General features: G+C 39.5%; 1 protein-coding gene across 2 annotated transcripts in view; it reads right to left on the bottom strand.

Moving 5' to 3' along the window:
* Positions 1 to 20,275, bottom strand: part of Plcb1 (phospholipase C beta 1) — a 699,616-nt gene that overhangs the window by 201,994 nt on the left and 477,347 nt on the right. For both annotated transcript variants that reach the window (XM_052183717.1, XM_052183718.1), the window contains exons 8-9: positions 18,564 to 18,664; positions 16,877 to 17,043 (exon numbers count right to left, since the gene is read on the bottom strand). In XM_052183717.1, the coding sequence (XP_052039677.1) occupies positions 16,877 to 17,043; positions 18,564 to 18,664 (268 nt within the window). The remainder of the gene's footprint in view (positions 1 to 16,876; positions 17,044 to 18,563; positions 18,665 to 20,275) is intronic.

Here is a 20,275-nt window from a genome sequence, read left to right as displayed (position 1 = left end):
TCCCTGCTGCCACAGCTCTCTGTGTCTCTGCAGTTTTCTCAGTTTCTTAAGTTGTACTTGTTGATGTGGTTGGTGTGAAAGTTCTTAATGATGACACCTAACTTTGATTCAACACTTTCCCTTCTCTGAAGCATTCTCACATTTGTGAATTTGTTTACTCCTCATGGGTCTGTGGTACAAGTCAAAGAAGCTTTTACTATTTAACTTGACAGATGAACTTTGACCTAAAGAAGACTTAACTGCCTATTTAAATTGACTCGGAAGAGATAAGGACAGTCTAGATTGGGCCTTTTGTTTAAAAGCTAGTTGTGGTGGCTCATGCTTGTAATCTCAGTAGCTGGGAGGTGGAGGCAGGAGGATTGCTATAAAGCTGAGTTCAGCTGTGCTACACAGTAGGCTCCAGGCCAGTCTGGAGTTACATAGTTCTATATAGTTATATTATATAAAGTTATATAGTAGAACTTTGTGTCCTAACAAACACCCTCCAAAAGAACAAAACAAAGAAGGAAACTTTCTTATTCTCCTTTTTCCCTCTAGTTCAAGCAACGCCCTCCCTTCCCCCCATACATACCAGACATGCACCCGGAGGTCATCATCATCATCAGTCCCTTTTCCTTTTAAAATATAGCCTTACTTAGATTTGCAGGTGGAGCCTGGGATTGTCTGGTGCAAATCTACCCTTTGAGCAGAGGTTCTCAGAGGGGAAGAAGGTTCTCAGAAGGCAGGGAGTAAGCTCTACTGCATTTCATTAGTGCACTTTTTTTTTCTGAACTGTTCTGATTCTGACCACAACACAAAGGAGGCAAAGTCTTTTAGATCCTTGACCATGACATCTAAGTCAAATGGATGCTGACTTTACAGAGACAAAGCCTTCACTCTCCGTAATCCCATCCAATCTGAAGCACAAAGGCAGTCCCAGCTGTGTTTTCTCCCAAGCTTTCTGAGAAGGAACATAGAACCATCCTATCGTTTCAAGTGTCATGAGACTGTTCATCCATCATGGGAACCCTGATCTGTAGACTTCTGGAAGCACAAGCAGGAAATGACACTTTTCTCCTCCAAAGCTTTGAAGTCATCCTGGTATTCTAAGTCTTTGTCACTATAACCAGTTTTGGCAGTTCTTAGGTTAGATGCACAGTACATGGTTTTAAAATCAAAATGTCTGTGACATGGCATCAGGTATCTGGTAAAGGAAGCAGGATATCCTGGATCATGGAGGAACTCTTTTTTGAGTAGTTGGAGATTGGCTTGCTTGTTTTCTTCTGTACTTAGGATCAGCCTTAGGGGGGCAGACATGATAGTTAAGTGCTTTACTCCTGGGCTTCACCACCCAGATACCTTTTTACATTTGAGACTATGCTTCTAAAGCTTCCCAGGCAGGCCACAGAGTTGAGATTTCTTACGTGAGTCTTCTAAGTAACTAGCATTATAGACTTGTGCCATCAGGTGGAAAATTCTTTTAAATTACTGCAATTAGGGTCAACATATGTTTTGCTGGCAGGGAGACTGTAGTAGGTGGTATCAGTATCTAGGAGGAAATATGATTCAACTTCCATTTGCATCTCTCTACTTGCTGGCCTTACTTGGGAGTCCCTGGAAGTTAGGACTTTCCTAGAGCATCCTCAAACATAGTGGATGATGGATGCCCAATATACTAATATATATTTGACCCACTACTGGCTCTGCTTGTGCACAGTGAAAACAGAGCCTTCTCTGGCTGCCTTTTCCTCCCCCTTCTCAGTCCTGTGACCTTTCTACTGCTTCTAAGGATTATATCTCAAATGTTTTTGGACTCCAATTTTTTTTCAGAGTTAGTTCCTAAGGAAATGTGGGAAAAGCTCATATAGCAACATGAATATGTAACATCTTTGGCTCATTTTCTACATGCTAGCTGCAGTATTAGGTAACATGGTTGATTTTGTCTATTGTCAAAAATTAAGGCTTGTTCCTAATCCTGGAGATTACACACACACACACACACACACACACACACACACACACACACACACAACTGGAATTCTAGATACTGAAAAGGTTCAGAGTTAAGACCTAGCTTCCAGAATTGCCGAAGTCTCTTAAAGAACTCCTCAGTTTTCTCTGGCTTCCATTTGGTAGCCATCTAGTTCCTCAGTTGTGTGTTAACATGGAGCATCCAGTCTTTTTTCCTTAGGATCATGTGTCTTAGTTAGGGTTTTTCTGCTGTGAACAGACAACATGACCAAGGCAATGTTTAGAAAGGATCTCTTCATCTGAAGGCCACTAGGAGAAGACTGGCTCTCATGTAGTTAGGAGAACGGTCTCATTGCCCACCCCCACATCAATATACTTCCTCCAATAAGGCCATGCCTATTTCAACAAGGCCACACCTCCTAATAGTGGCACTCCATGGGCCAAGCATATTCAAATTATCATATCACGACTTGTCTATTCCATACATTCAATGTGTGTTCCTCTTATTTGGTGTGAATGACACTGGGGATTGCAGTGCTGGGGATAAACTGCCTGTGACTTAGCATAGGTCAACTTGCCTTGCTGTTGTCTTACTGAATGGTGAAAACAGAGCCTTCTATCTGCAGCTGAAACACAATCCCAGCTATCTAGAGGTGAAAGGTGGGAGGTGTAACAGCAGTGACTGACATTACCATGTTCTGATGGTAAGTTTGGTGGAAGGGAAAAGAACTATTTGCACAGTCTCAATACTTCACACATGAAATGACAGCGTCTTAGGCAGGTTTTTGTAATGAGGGAAGAAGCCAGATGACATAGCACACTGTAGGTGTCTTGGCCTACCAGGGTCCCTTCCCTTCCCTTGGGGCTGCCATCTGTCTTTGCCTTTTACTATTTTCACATTTCCCGTGTGGCTATTTTCTGAACAAAAGGAATTTTTGTTGTGATGAGACAAGGCTGTGAGTTTCTGGCTAGTGTCTAGCTGCTGAGCGAACACTGAGGTCATCAAAGGAAAGGCCAGAGGAGGAAAACACAGGCTTCCTGGGCCAGGCCTCTGCTTCCCCTCTTAGTCCACGCCTTCTGGGAATGAAGGAAAAGCAACAAGAGAAGGAACATGCTAGACGTTACCTGGTCTACCAGGCAAGAGCAGGCACAGCAGGTCTCTTCCAGGAAAAGGAGATACTTAGTTCATTTATTTGCTTTTGTTTTTGTTTCCCCCCCATTCTTAGCTCATTTCAAATACTTCAGAGAGGTCTGTGAAGGTAAGAGTCTCTGAGTGAAGAGCAGTTTTCAATGCACACAGGAAGGACAGCGCCATTCTTCCTAACCTTCCACAGGGGGCTAGAAAGTCAATAGGTAGAATTTAAGCAGGATTCTAATCAATACAGTGCTAGAGTGGCTTTCAGCAGCTTCCTTGGTGCAGTAAATTAAGGCATGAAAGAATTAGCTAAGGCATATAGTTTTCCTTTGACTTTGTCTTTGGAGAAGTTGGCTTCGGTCCTTCATTTCAGTTCTGTAATCCCCTCAGGTGCTGTGTGAGTAATCTATGCACACACCTTAATTGTGAGGCAGATCTTTAAACCGGTCAATATTTCCTCCGGATGAGCAGTTTTACAACTGAACATCTTGTACCTCCTGGGGTTTGATCCACAGCGCCTGCAGGAGCAGGCAATGGACTGCAGAAGACACAAGGGAAGGGAGGGCTGGCACCACTCGCTTCTAGGACACACTTGCTCCTATTGTAACCCTAACAGTGTTTTTGGCAGTTTTATTCCCTCTACACACTGCTTTTCTTGTAATACGTTGTTAGAAGAAACCCAGACAAAGCAGTGCTCTGGCAAGGGCAAATTTGAGAACCATGGCTATAGACACAATGTTGGTACATCAACACTATCTCTCTTTTCTAAGAACTTCCCCGGGGACAACCCACATAGGACTCTAGAGCAACATTGGGCAAGAGGGAGAAGAGGAGGAGCCTCAATCATGGAGAGCTTCTTTCTTACCCACTTGTTCTGTGATCTGAGAGTTAAGTGCTAAATGGCTAAGCCCCTCAATGACAAGAATCCCTGGTGCAAGCATCATGAACAGTTACAAGGAAGATGCTGGGAGAAAGCAGGGCACGCACTTCTGGCTATAGTTCCCAGGGATTTCAGGATGGCTATGGCTGGACTGAGAGAAAGTGCTGGAGTATTGCGGAGGACGCTGCTGGCTAGGGTTGGACAGTGTGTGCCAAGGGAAATGACAGGAACACCTATATCACTAAACTTCGGAGTCATCCCATTTTACAGGAGAACAACCCAAGGACCAAGCAAGGAGGACTTCCTTCATCAACTTGACTTGCTTAAGTCTGCCATGATGCCAGATATTTTCTTAAACTCCGATAAGACATTTGATTTTTCAAGTATCCACGTAGTAATAGTAACAACAACAACAACAATAAGAAATTTTTGGGCTAGTGTTTCTAGTAGCACAGCTGGACTTAGACCTTCCATGTATCCATAGATGACCCTGAACCTTCTATCCTGTTTCCACTTTCCAAGTGCTGGGATTACAAGAGTGAACCACTATCCCTGGTTTCTATGGTACTGGGATGAATCCCAGAGCTTTATGCACACTGGGCTAGCGGCTAGCTCTCTACTAACTGGTGTTACATCCCTAGCACACCCTTATCTTTTATAAGTTCTATACAGAAAAGAAGATATAGTGACAGAGAAAGAACTTATAACTCTATATGGAAAACAGTAATTCTAAAGTAAAAACCAAGTGAAAGTTTTAGGTCATGAGACATGTACAGATCCTTATGTTTATAACTTAATCATAATTCTAAATAAATGTTTATGAAAAATATTAATCCAGGAATAAATATTTGCTCAAAATCTCACCATGTTTTTTTTCTCTTCAGGTTGTGTGACTAAGTGATTCTAACGTAACTTGCTACATGCAATTATGTCTGTCAAGGGCTATAACAGTGATGTTCATCTGTAACCTCTGTTTAGGACATAAATGATCAAGTAAAAAATTTCTAATTTTCTATTAATAGTTCAGTCAACTCTGTTTAGTGGGTGACAATATACAGAGCCTTGCTATACACACCTTACCTAGCTCTTTAAACAATATTTTATGGGATCATCCAAAGATGAGAAGATATGAAAGAAATGTTGATCAAAAAAGTTTAAAGTGGCTTAAAGTATAATGACTAGATTTGATCTTTGACCATTTCTAGTGGGACATATTGATGGGATATATTAATTACTTTCCTATGACCAGATTACTTCTCATTAGGTAACTTAAAGGCAGAATTTTATTTCAGTCCAGCTTCAGTTCATCAGTGGCGAAAGAATGGTGGAAACATCCAATTAATTGCTGACAATAGCTTGTGTTGAGTATGTCACATTGTGGAACACCAAGAAGCAGATAGAGTGTGGCAGGAAGCAGGAGGTGACATGACCGTTAAAGGGTGACCTCCAGTGGCCCATCTGTTTCACCCAGCCCTAACTCTTAAAGGTTTATCAGCCTCCTAAAATAATGTCATTATCTGTGGAACAGCAATCCAAAACAAGACTAACACATTAAGACTCAAACCATAACATAGATTTTATTATTTTTTAATGTTGTGCAAGCATCTCTTCTTTGTTTAGTAAGCTTAACTCATTTGAATATTGAGAACTTTCTTATCCATTATCAAGTCACATGGTATGTGGTTTAGATAGATACTCCTGCAGTGACCCTAGGGAGACTCAGATGACCCAAATATGTCTAGGTATTTACTCAAGAGTAGCCTTGGGTAACCTAGAGTCAGCCCAGGATTCTGACTCTTGCTGGAGCCAGGAGTGAAAATTTCTTTATATTGGGATATCTTGGTTGGTAAGCTTGGAGCTTTGGTAGCTATTATATATGTCCTGCATATTGTATATTTGTGAGTAGAATCTGATGCTTTTTTTTGTTGTCTTTTTAAAGTTATTTGACAGTTTCATATGTATGTACACTGAATATTTGGTTATTTTATCCCCTCTATCTATTGCCTTGGTTTTCTCTTCTTTCCCCTACTGAAACTCTACTTCCTGAAGTGAGGCTCCCTCTTACTTTGATGCCTCTTTTGTTTTCGTACCTTACTGGGTTAATTTTGAGCATGAACGTGGTGAGGGGTTACTTACTATAATATGGGCAGCTTATTGGTAGTTACACAACTGAAGGATACAACACTCGCTCCCCACTACCCAGTCACTGCTCATGGTCCCTAAGCAATGCAATATTTTGATATGTAGGTAGACTGATGGATGATAGACTCAAATAAATCGACAGGCCTATCACCTCAGGTACTTATTTCTGTGTTCTGAACCTTGAAAAACTCTTCTTTTAGCTATTTTAAAATAGTGCATTATCATTTATTATGGCTACCAGCCCATCACTAACACTTCCTAAATGTATCTTGCCACCCTCTGATCAGCATGTCTCTTGTTCACTCTTCCTCAGGTCAGGGATCTATGACTGCACTGTCTGCTTCAATTCTTCACTTTTTAGATTGTTTTCATGAGTGAACTCATGCAGTTCTGGAAGAAGGACAATTCTCAATCACATCTTTTGAGCTCCTGGATTCACATGCTCAAAGCCACTGCAAACCCAGACTCTTGGCTTGTTGGATAAGCACACACGTTTCTGTGTTTCAGTCCAATTTACATTTCTGTTGCTTTCCAAAGAAGAAGCATGATCTCGTGCAAGGCTCAGATCAGAATCTGATCACACTGCCTTCTTCCTGGGATTAATAATGTTCCACTATGGTTGGACTGTGTCGGGATTTAAAATAAAACAATACTGGAAATAAAATTTAGTTATTCCTCCTGATGCAGGCGTGTCACCTTATTTCTACTTTGTGGAAAATGCTTGGTGTACCTGAACTCTTAATGCTTTGCTTAAAACCAAACTGTTGCACATCGTAATTTTGAGTTTTTTTCATCTCTCAAATCATTAACTCCCTAGGTATTGATCAAACATTAAAGGGAATTACATACCTTCGGTTTTACAATTTAACTGCAATAAAACATACAGTACAAGTAGTACCTATAAAACATAGTACATATAGTTATTTAGTACATCCTATAAGTGATTTAAGAGGAAGACTCAATGATGAAGAGTGAAGCTTGAAACACCCACTAATACTGTGTTTTGTTGTATCAGTTCAATTATTCAACACACACACGCACACACACATTCACTCTCTCTCTCTCTCTCTCTCTCTCTCTCTCTCTCTCTCTCACACACACACACACACACACACACTCAAACATCTGCTCTTTACAAAGGAGTAAGAAAAGGACCAAACTCAACTGTTTTATTTCCGTTTTGCAGTTGAAACAAAAAAAGAAATGACTCTCATTCATGGACATTCATTGAATCCCAAGGTCTGCATTCTATTATCAAAAGCACCAATGTAACCGTCTTGTTTTCAAGGTAATTTTAACTCATCGTTTTTTTTTTTTCTAAAGAGTCTAAGTGATTAAAAAGATAGTCTTAAAACTAAAACATCCATGAATATCTTGTGAGGAGAGGCAAAGGTCACTCTGCATTCCCTAGTCGAGCATAGTTAGATCTGTATTCAGACAATTAGGCAAGGAAGAAGCATTTGGTGACTGGGACAGGGACATTTTAAATATATGACATTACATTAAAAAAGAAAAGACAAAACTCCCTTGAGAATGGCATTTTCTACTACAAGATTCCAATTCTCTCTTTGTGGAAATCAAGTATGCAAACATTTGGCTTAGAATGCCCAGCATCCTTTAGACTATAATGAATACATGCATCTCTCCAAGCAGAGATGCCAGTGTGGACATATGGCCAACAGGCTAGCTACTGCTGGGTAACAGGGCACCAAAGGCCATTGTCTTCTGACTACTTTACACTTCCTTGTGTCATATTTTTCAGACAGTCTGCATGTATATGGGATTAGTGTTCAGGCTTCTAGCCACTTAATTCTTTTCATTTAACTTTTGTCTTCTACTTAAAATTTTAAAGCATTCACATGAGCTGGGCATGGTAGCAGAAACCCTTAATACCAGAACCTGGGATATAGAGGAAGGCAGACATACTTTAAAGTTAATACCATCCTCATCTCTATGGTGAGTTTTAGGCCAGCAAGTGATCTATAGTAAGAAAGATCATATCTTAAAAACAAAACGAACAAATCAACAATGCCCTTCCCCCAAAGCAGCTCCCCCAAACTAAACATTAATATATATATCATGTATATATATATTATTTAACCATTAAAAATCTACTTTAAATATATTTCTGGAATTCCTGGGCATCAGCAGGCCTCAAAGGTAGGTAAAGAGCAAAGCTAACAGTAGATCTTCACCACTTCGCCTTTATTTGCAAATCTAATGTGCAGGTCCAGCTTTGTAGCAGACCACCTGCTGAAGCCTCCCCCTTCTCTCTTCCCTCATCTCCAGTGCATCAATGAAGCTCTTCTTCAACTTCACTCCTTACTCATCCCTTTGTGTCAGCCCTCAACTCAAGCATGAATTTCCTGGGAGTCTGCCAGAGGAGCCAACAGATGTTCACTCTGACTCCTCTCCTTCAAATCCAACCCCTGAATCCCAACCCCAGCTCAAATCAGAATTCCCGATGCACCTCCCTGTTTGCTCTCATTCCCACCAGAATCAGGAGACACAGATGGAACATCCTACCCTTCTTCCTTCTGTGGACCTCGCCTTCCTTTGTAGCCCATCCCGGTTCCTAACTGTCAGCTCCAAATACTTAGCAACATATCATATCTGGAATCCCAGTAACCATATCTGGCAGGATCTCAGAAGCAGTCTCTACCAAGCAAGCCACAGCCACCACACTCTCCTAAGAAACAGAGAAGGCAACAGAAACCAAGGAACAAAACACCCACTGAATAAAGGCAGGAACAGATGTCAGCACCTAGAACTACAATAATCTCAAATCCAGATGCCTTGATATCAACATAAAAGCACACTCAGTAACAGCTAGTCTCCCAATTGTCACCACCAGAGCACAGCAACCTTACTATAATAGGCCCAAAGAAATGCAACATAGTTGAAATATAAGACAAGAACCTCAAAATACTCTTTATGAATATGTCAGAGGTCCTTAAGTGAAAAACATGAATAAATCCATTAAGAGAATCTATGAAAATAGTGGGAGAAAATGAATAAACTGTTTAAGACCTGAAAATAAAAATAGAATTAGTTAACAAAACCCAAACCATGAGAAAACTTGAAATTAAAAATTTAGGAACTTGAACAAGAACTTAAGTGGCAAGTCTCACCAACAGAATAATGATAACAAACAAACAAAAACAAAAAACAGGAGACAATCTGAGGCATTGAACATATAATAGAAAAAAATGAATATTTTGGTAAAAAATAGTTATATCTTAAAAAAAAATTCTAGGCAGAAAACACCCAAAAAGTCTTGGACAATATGAAAATACCAAATCTAAAAATAATGGAAAGAAAGGAAGGAAAAAAAAACAAAATTACACCCAGGTTAAAGACACAGAAAATATTTTCAACAGAATCATAGGAGAAAATTTTCCTAATACAAAGAAAGAGATGCCTATCACAGTGCAAGAAGCATAAAGAACACCAAAAAGATTGGACCAGAAAAGAAATTCTCAGCATATGAGAATCAAAACACTGGAACAAAAAAAAAGTTAAAAACTACATGAAAAAGACCAAGTAATGGAAGACCAATTAGAATTATATCTGATTTCTGAATTGAGATGCTAAAAACTATAAGGGCCTGGACAGATGCTCTAGAAACTCTAAATGACCACTGATGCCCATTGTCTCAGCTAGGGTTTTATTGCTGTCAAGAGACACCATGACTATGGCAATTCTTATAAAGACAAACATTTAATTAAGACTGGCTTACAGTTCAGAGATCTAGTCCATTATCATCATGGCAGGAAGCATGGCAGCATGCAGGCAGAAATGGTACTTGAGAAGGAACTGAGAATTCTATACCTTGATTCACAGGCAGCAGAGGAATGATTGACTACAGTAGGACTAGATTGAACATATATGAGACCTTAAAGCCTGCACCCACCATGACACACTTCCTCCAACAAGGCCACAGCTCCTAATAGTGCCACTGCCTATGTGGAATATTAAAACACAAGGGTCTAAGGGGGCCATTCCTATTTAAACCACCACACTACCCCAGACAAATATACCCAGCAAAGCTTTCAATCATAATAGATGATGATGATGATGATGATGATGATGATGATGACAATGATGGAGGAAAAGGGGAAGAGGAAAACTAGAGACATTGTATGCTAAAACCAAATTTAAGCACTATCTACAAATTCAGCCCCTATAGAAAGCGCTGCAAGGAAACTATGAACCTGGAGAGGTTAATCACACCAAGAAAATACTAGGAGTAAATCATCCCAGGGTAGCAAATCATATGAGGAGAAAAAAGGACCACCATAGCAATATAAGAGGAATTGACAAATACTACCCATTGATAACTCTCAATACTAATGTCATCAATTTCCCAATAAAAAGACATAGGCTAACAGAACAGTTATGAAAGCAGGGTCCATTCTTCTTCTGCATCCAAGAAATATACCTTAACAATAAGAATAGACATCATCCCAGGATAGAGAAGAATGGAAAAAGATTCTCTAAGCAAATGAACCTAAGAAGCAAGCTGGTACCAAAATAGACTTCAAGCCAAAAATAACTAGAAGAGATAGGAAAGGATACTACATACTCATCAATGGAAAAATCTACCTAAAGGAAATTCCAATTCTTAACATTTATGCACCAAGAACAAGGATACCCAACTTCATAAAAGAAACACCAGTATAGCTTAAATTACCCATTGACCCTCATCAACTGACATATCAACACCCCACTCTTGACAATAGGTTATGGAGACAAAAGCTAAACAGATAAATGTTGGAACTAACTGATGTCATAAACCAAATGGACCTAGCAGATAACTAAAGAACATTTTACTCAAACATAAAAGAATATACTTCCTCAGCAACACATGGTACTTCTCCAAAATTGACCATATACTCAGATACAAAGGAAGTTTCAACAGATATAAGAAAATTGAAATAACACCTTGCATCTTATCTAAATACCACTGATTAAAACTTGATATCACCAAGAAAAGAAAGCTTACTAACTCATGAAGACTGAACAACTCACTATCTGACACTGTTTGTGTGACTAAGAACCAGAGACTAAATAGCTCAGGACTACTACACTAAAAACATAATGCAGCAATAAAAGGACTCCTAATGACTTATGCTGTGCTCATAGATCAGTGTCTTGCTCAGTCACCATCATAAAAACTTCCTCTTGCAGCAGATGGGAACAAATCTGGGAACTGACAGCCAGACATTATGCAGAAAATGAGAGACCTTGGACACTCAGGCCTAAATGAGATATGTCTAAAAAGGGCATACTTCAGGATTCAGGAAACCATTTGGAGGGGGGAGCAGAAAGAGAGAATGGAGAACACAAGAAAATAAGGCCCTATAAGTTAACGTCATAGATGCACATACGAACTCACAGAGACTAGGTCAGCACGGACAGGACCTGCACGGGTCTGCACTGAATGGGGCTCTTGAGATGAAAGGAGAAGTTGACACTTTCTTCTATCTCTAGTTCAACAAAAATTTAGGTTTTTTCCAAGGGAGTTTTGCTGAGAATAAAATCCACTCTTAAGAGTCAGCCTCATGCCCTGCAGTAGGTGAACAAAAGTAAAAGAACACAAGGGCATCTCTGGAGGTTCTCTGTCTCATAATGTGGTGTCATGAGTTATTAATATTTTCCTCTTTTATGAAAAATATAATTTAATGTTGTTTTTATTTATTGTTTATACAGTATAGATCCTTTGCATATATATTACAGCTTCCAGTTTTATGGGGTTCCTGAGTATATGAAAGAGTATGTACCTATTTGTACCTGTGCCTTTCCTTAAGAACTTTTCCTTCTGTCCTATTCTGATTTTTTTAAAAGCTTTCTATATTTTACCTGTTTTGTTATTATCCCTTAAATGCCTATTTGCTCTTTAAGGAGAGACAGGAAGGGGCTGGATCAGGATGGGAGGGGAGATGAGGAAGAACTTGGAGGAACAGAGACAGGGGAAAACGTAATCAGAATATATTGTAGGGGGAAATCTATTTTCAATATAAGAAAAACACATATCTCTTAAAACTCATAGTTTATGTATATTTCTAACATATATTTGCTACATTCAGAATTATTTTTTTCTTATGAATCATACTAAAAGGTTAACTTTACCTTGTGATTTTCAGGTTATAGAAGCAAAATAGAGGTTTCCTTCTGAGATAAACCAGACCTAGTTTGTCAATCAATATTGAGCTAAACACCAACTTAATTGATTCTTGGGTACACCTGAGGAAATATTCAAAATGGCAGCAGCAGGAGAAAACAAACTATGACATAATATTGGACACTGGTATCTATTTTCTCCTGTTTTCATTGATAAAAGTACAAGAAATACATCATTTAAAGTCACAATTGGTTTCACAAAGAACATGCCTTTATTAAATCTTGGGTTCGCTCTCTGAAAATTGTCCACATGTATTTAAATATTTACTTACTCATTATTTGGGTTAGTGCTGGGTTTCTGGGTTTCCTTCCTGTGAGGCAGTGTTCTCCCACTAAGGCACAAGCCTAGCACTCATGTGCACTTTTAAAGTCACATGATTAAGGCAACCATTTCCTTAGCGCTCTGAACCAGGCACCACATTCAAGTCAACCATGGCTTTGTGAAATTGTACTAGGTTAATTGTGACTCATACTTAATAAAGAAGAGACAAGATGGCTTTTGTCTGTTTGGTTGTAGAGAAACGAAATCCCAAGTTAAACACAACAGGTTAGGAACTATAAACTCCAAATTAATAACGTTGATTTTCATTGTCTACCATAATATTTAAAATGTAGTTTCTTTCTTTTCCTTTTTTCTTTGTTTATTTTTTTGAGTCAGACTCTCTACATAGCCCTAGCTATCCTGGAAGTCATAGAGTTGTGCTTGCCTCTCTCTCCCAAGTGCTGAGTTCCAAGGTATCAACCATCACACCTGACCTCAACCTTTTAGTTTCTAAGGTATTGCAATTTCTCCACTATACAGCTAAATCTCAAAATCTTTCTGCTATTGACTACAAAACTAAAGTGGATAAAAAAATAGTCTTCTTTGTTCCCATAAGCTGTATAAGCAGCACACAAAATGTCTTGGAATACAACAGCTCATGATCAACACTCTTATGTCACTCAAGTGGCTGGATTAAAAAATAGATGCTGTCATTAAAAAAGATTTCCTCTGCATTGCTAATGGAAATTTAGAATAACAACTGTCTGGGCTGTTTGTCCAGACATACTTGTCTGTCCTGTGATGTCTTCAGACTCAGCATGCATGACTGCGTAAGTCCTGTTTTATTTTTTCTTGGTAATAATTATATAAGGATACTGAAGATGATTGATGAGTGCATGAACAGACAAAAGTGTTACCCTTGAAAAATCTTTCATTCATTTCTCTTAAAATTAATTCATCTCAGAGATTCCTGGACCTTGCCTATGGGGCTCCATCTTCCAGTTCTCTATCCAGCCTTAGTACCTCTCAGACCCTGGCTTCCCAGTGTAGCTCCTGTAGGCTGGGTCAGCACTGCTCAGTACCTTGTTACAAATGCAGAAGGAAGAAACTAAATTTGACAAGGAGTCCAATGATTTTGAGACACAATAGCACTTGAGAAATAGGTTACTTATGTTTATATCCTATTGTTATTCAAAAGAGGAGAAACCTCCAAACCCTTCTTTGTTGCTGCATTTGCTTGTGTTTGTTAAGAAAAGGCTTTGCTGGAGAGTTCAGGCTGCCTTGCATTTGAGATCCTCCTGCCTCAGCCTCCCAAATGTTGGGAATCACAGGTTTGTGCCATTATGTCCAATGAGTACAGGTCTTTAACATTGAAACATTTATCTTTTGATCTTTTGTCTCTAAATGTTTTCATTATCACTTTTTGTTTGTTTTGTTTTTAAATGCTGAAGACATGAAGAACAGAGATGCAGGCAAGTGTGCATGCTTACAGATCTGAATTACCTGGACCAGGACCTATAGTTCCTTCCTAATGGTGTCTATTTCTAGGTGGAGACAAGCCATCATCACCTCCCTTATACACTTAATGCAGTTGAGGGCGGTCAATCCTTTGGCTAATGGACCACCTCTCAAGAAGATGTGCCTACTTTAAGCCATGCTAACAAGACAGGGAAAATAATTAATATTTCAGGTGTGTCAAGAGAGAGCCACCCAATTTTCTGAGTTCTGCTCAAAACTCTTCTGTTTTACTTTTAGATATTGGACAAAACCTAAATATCCCTTTTCTGGTGTGTTGGGTTTCCGCCACCACTATGGCTAACCTTTATGCTGTCTTAACTCAAATAGCATGGACCTCTCTCCCCTTAAGCTCCCAACTATGAATTTAAAAAAAAAGCCAAAACAACCAAAAAAAAAAAAAACCCAACAGCAAAATAAAACAAAACAAAACAAAACAAAAAAAAACCTCTCTTTCTAGTTCATGAGATAAGAACCACAAAGCCACTGGCTTGGGTAGTTTTTGTGGCCATTGTGTTTCCTGGACCCTATATCTTTGGGGAATTGTCATGATCAAAGACACCCTGAAATTCCTGTATCATTTCCATTTTGTCCTACTTTGAGTAATAATGGTAGTCTATTAGCTATTATGTGTTAATGTAACCCAAATCACACACTTTCACTTTGCCCTTCAAATAGGACAGTTATCAGAGGTTCTTTTTTGTGTATGCGTTTTGGGGTTGAAGTGAGCCTACTAAGGCTTGTTATAATTTGATTAGTTGACTACTGGAGAGTTGAATTTGTCACTGGGGAAAGGGCGGACAGCCCTATCCATATCCAACCAGATCTGCCTGTTTATCACTTCTGTCTCATGAAGTGACAGAGGTTCATCTCCTACACTAGTAAGCGGTCAGGCATCTCTCCACAACTTGGTGGAATAGGACAAACCTATCCTTCCCGTGTGCTAATTGTGGCTTCTGTTGAGAGATGCTAATCTAACCTCACAATTATGGGGAATGATGCTTTGTTGGAGCCCAAATGCTTTATGAACGTGATCAGACCTCACCTCCCAGCCTATAATAATATTGCATTTTTAAGCAGGTCTACTTTATAGGTCGAGGGGGAAATAAAAGAAAGTCTAACACACAGGTACCCTATTATGATCTAGAGAGCAGCTAGACGGAACACAGCAGAGGAATTAAAACCAATCTTCAGCACTTCAATATCCGGAGTAGACTTAACACTTGAACATCACATCAAATGGGCCAGATGCTTTCCAGTGAGTCTATTATTTATTTCAAACTCACAAAAGATCAATGAGAAAACTTTGCCCTCTTCAGTTTTGCAGAAGAAGAACCTTGTGCATAGAGAGGTTATGTGTCATAATGGTGTGGTTTGTGCCGCCTCTGGCTACTGCACTTACTGGTTTCATGAGCAATGTCATTAGGCCACAGGGAGGCCTGCTGGTTTCACAAAAGCTTATCCTTGTCACATCATTATTAGCTAATCATTTTTAGAAGTTATTCTGGAATTTTTCCACCACTGAGTGTTAGCTGTTCTTGGAAAAGTCAGGAAGTTGTCCTAGCTTGAAAATAAGGAGCAGGCATTAGAAAAAAAAGAACAGTGACAAGGCAAACAAGGGGCTGTGACTTCCTTTTACTGACCTTACCTGAGTGGGGACAATGGAAGTCATGTTAATAACTGGGGCAGAATGCTTGGCCAAGAACACAGAGAGGCCGACAAAAAGTTGTCTATAAATTCCCAATTAACAGACTGAAGAAAAAAATATGATTTTGCTGTATACTTAATGCATAGCTTCCTTTTCTTTTGAGAAGGCTGATTCCAGGACAAGAACAATGTATGAGAAAACTTGGGCCAACCACCCTCATTTGTGGTTCGTGTTGCTATTTCTGTTACTACACAAAGTGCCTGCATGTTAGCCTGTGATTCCTTTTTTCTCAATGACTGGTTCACTGTGGTTTGTTTTTCTCTATAGCCTCTCTAGGCATGGGCAGTAAGGTCAGTCATGATGGATCAGGCTTCTGAAGGAGGGCCTTTTAATCCAGAGGAGAATCAGCATCAGTGGTACAGGTTTCACCAAAGCTCTTATTTGAGGACTATGCTATTAATATAGTTAGAACATCCAGCAAGAAACTTCATGGTCATATTTTGTTAATTCATTTCTCCAACATAAATATATATTTTTAAAGTAATTTCCAGGTAGCTTAAAGCTGCCATTATGATGTCATTTTGTACTCTTTATTATTATTATTATTTACCAAAATTTAATTAAAAAATTATAGAGCCAAATTTCAGAATATTCTCCATGTGTTATTGTATATTGGAATAAGATATGATTATAGCAGACTGAATATTTTCTTTAGTTTTGGAGACTTGGGGAAAAACAAACAAACAAACAAACAAGCAAACAAGAAAAGAGAACGCCAAAACAAACTCATGGGCTACTTTACAGAACTTTCCAAAAACTGACCCCAATGAAATAGCTAATCGAGTTAGTTAATTCACTGCATGAGAAAAAAAAATACATTCAATTACTGAGTAAATTTAGGGAAAAAAGATGGACACTTAAAACTATGTGGTTTACACCACAGATAGAACCAGAAAAGTAAATCACCAAACTTAAAACAACAACAAAAACCTCCATCAGGCTAACAAAACAAAACAAAACAACCCCCCCCCCAAAAAAAAACCCCAAAAACCACACACAGGAGAGTCCACAGGAGAGACATTAAATCCCTCCCTCCCCGAGTATGGCCAGTCACAGAGGGAGCAGGGACTCCGCTGTGTGGTGCCCAGTGGTGCACACTACCTTTCTTGGCGAGGCTGCTGTTGGGCTCATACTTCTCAATCAGTACTTGGACCTGCTCTTGCTTCAGAGGTGGGTAAAGTATTTCATTTAGCCGGGGATCTCTCTGCTTAAGGTTGATAAAATCCATCATCTGATCAACAGTAAGGTACGGTTTGCTTTTGGCACCACTGAAAGTAATGGAAACACAAGAAATCACTGTCCTTTCCACATCCTATGTATGCATTTGGCAACTGAGAAATCACATCAAGCTGTATTTGGAAAGTCTATAATGAAATTCTGCCCTTGCCCTAAACACAGGTTGCTTCCATCCTACCTGCACTTCCCGAAGCTTGGTGGGTTACTACGTTTCCTATCACTTGGTGGGTGACTCCTTTTCCTAACCACCACTACCCAACCTAGAGAAGCATCTGATGACTAACAACATCCTTTATCTCATGTAACATTTAAAGGTATACTGCTGATTTATCACTTAAAAAAAACCAATGCCCTTGAATATGTTTTTCCTTTTCATCTCACTGAAGTTACAGGTTTACAAGAGTCTATACTGCCTTTATTTGATTGTTTTGGCTTGTGGAGGCAGGAACTCGCTATGCACCCCTGTTTATCCTGGTGCTTGCTAGGATCCAGGCTGGCTCCAAATTCCTACTAAGCCTCCTGTGTCAGTTTCTTTCAGATAGTGATAATAACAGTTTATACTCTTATGAAGATGCTAAACATGCAATCTCATTTTATTCTCAAAATAATGCTGCTATTGAATAGTATTATTCAAAGGCCTCTTCCAATTTAATTGGCAACCCATGACAATTAAATATTGTGGCTACATAGTGTTTTACTGTGATGAGATCACAAAGCAAAGGTGTTCAATGTGGAAAGTGACACTCAGCGGCAGGGCTTGTCTGTCTGCCAGTTACTTCCGTTACCAACTTTGGGTTGACGTTTTTTGCCATCAGGTAGATTTTTGGCATATTAAGAAAGATAAATTGGGCTTCCATTTGTTTTCTCTTTTCATTCCTGTGTCTCTTTAAGAAGCAATACCTAGGGGCCAGAGAGATGGTGCAGCACGTAAGAGCACTTATTCTTGCAAAGGATCCAGAGTCAATTCCCAGCACCCACTTGGTGGCTTATAACTGTGTGTAACTCAAGTTTCAGGGAATCCAGCTCCCTTGTCAGGCCTCTAAGAAAGCTAGGCATATACACAGTATATAAAAATCCAAGTAGGCAAAACAGTCATATATATTAAATGAAAATATATTTAAAAATAATGTTTATAAACATTTGTAATTCCTAGAATCAGAGAAAATCATATGCTGTATGTTAGGTGCTTAGTAATCTAAACTCTATACTGATACTGTTGACAGGAATACAATATGTAGAGTGCAGTCAGGAATCCTTCTGTTGCATGAATCTTACTTTTGTATCTTAAAAAGTCTCTTCCTGCTGTATCCACAAACTCCAGTCTAAAGAGAGCCAACTGAGCATGGGAAGATGACATCTGGCCATACATGTGTCATAGTGAACACATGCTCAGAAGAGCAGTAGTCGCTTGTCAAGGCCACTAGCACATTATCACCTCCTTCAAGCTGTTGCTTTTGAACAATCTACTTCTACTCATAACAAAAGTCTGCCCTAGACACTCTGACTATCATCGTAATCTGGGGAAAAAATAGATTAAAATGCATCCTCTTACAATTCAGAAAAGATGTTATCAATTTCAGGTCGGGGACAAAGATTGTTCAGGAAAACTCTGTATACATCTGGGGTGAAGTCCTCTTGAGGGATGGAATCATTCTGGGAAGTAAAACAACAGGGTGAGCAGGAGCTTTCTCTGATTTTCTTCCTGATGTTCTTTGTCCCCCCTCCCCTTCCTTTCCTTCTTTCCTCCCTCCCTCTGTCCTTCTTTCCCTCTGTCCCTCTCTCCCTTTCTCCTCCTTTTTTTTTCTTTTTGCCAAACCAGACCAGACATCCAGAGAACATCTCTGAGGCCAACTCAGATTTCATGTAGAGCCTGACTTTGGTATTCCAACAACTTTTCTGTTTTTTTTTTTTTTTTTTTTTTTTTTTGTGTGTGTGTGTGTGTGTGTGTGTGTGTTGGTTGGTTTTTTTTTTATGATTTTAAAGAGTTTATTGTTGGTGGAGAGTTGTGATGAATGAAAAGCAGAGGCCAGCCATGACCATGTGGGGAGAGGGAGAAGGGAGAAGAGAGCGAGAGAGGGAGAGAGGGAGAGAGCAAGAGCGAGAGGGAGAGAGAGAGAGAGAGAGAGAGAGAGAGAGAGAGAGAGAGAGAGAGAGAGAGAGAGAGAGAGAGAGAGGAGGGAGACAGAGAGGGAGGGAGAGGGAGAGGGGGAGAGAGTAAGAGAGCTGTTTTGTTTTCTGTTGATTTTTAATTTTAATTAAAGCTTAAGAATTTTATGCTGATAAACAGGTGTTAACACAGTTTTACTAAAGTAAGTTACACATAGGAAGACAGAATCTGTTCAGCAGAAATGTTTAACTTGCCTGTCCCTCCCTCCCTCCTTCCCTCCCTCCCTCCCTCCTTCCCTCCCTCTTTCCTTCTCTTCCTCTTTCCCTTCCCCCTCCACCTAATCCCCTGTTTGCTTTCCCAGTTCTAAGATTACAATCATGAGCCACCATGTCTGGGTTGTTTATGTGGGTCTGGGGATCAAATTCAGGTTCTCATGCCCTTTAATAAGTGAAGCACCTTCCTCGTTCATTTTATTCTCCCCTTTTGTCTGTCTGTCTGTCTGTCTGTCTATCTTCCCTCCTTCTCTTTACCCAGAATTTTCCTCTGTTTTGAGTTGAATCTTTCTCTTTAAAGCAGTGGTAGAAGACATGTAGCTTTCTTGTGCCATTTTAAGCACTTGAAGTGGACACACTGGTGGCATAAAGAATATGTGCATTTTCACGACCTTTGTTAGGCTTTTGAGTGAATATTTTTAAAAGTGATGACCATGGAGATAATATCAAAACAAAAGCATAAACTCCAGCTTTATGTCACTTCTCTTTAGAAAGGAAAGGGTTTATTTATTTTATACTTCCAGATTATAGTCCACCAATGAGGAAAGTCAGGACAGGGACTCAGGCAGGGCAGGCACTGATGCAGAGGCCATGGGAGAGACCTGGCTTCTGTTATTTGTTATGCTGTAAGATGCTTTTCCTAGGCAGGACAGCCCTAGCCATTATTTGCTTCTGATTGCTCATTGTCCCATTGTTTGGGAAGTGAGCCCCTGATATAAGAGGGCACTTCTATAGCTTATGTTTTGTGTTTGGTTGGGTTGCCATGGAAACCGGAAGCGTATATCTGAGCCTTTGTTAACAGGAAGGACATTTTTCATGCAGCTTCCTATTGCAGGTATGTGCCTGGACGATTATTTTTATTTTCAAGTCACTAGAAGAAAGAAA

Source organism: Apodemus sylvaticus, chromosome 5 (assembly GCF_947179515.1).
Source record: "Apodemus sylvaticus chromosome 5, mApoSyl1.1, whole genome shotgun sequence".
Classification (NCBI taxonomy): Eukaryota; Metazoa; Chordata; class Mammalia; order Rodentia; family Muridae; genus Apodemus; species Apodemus sylvaticus.
This window is presented reverse-complemented; position numbering and strand designations above follow the sequence as displayed.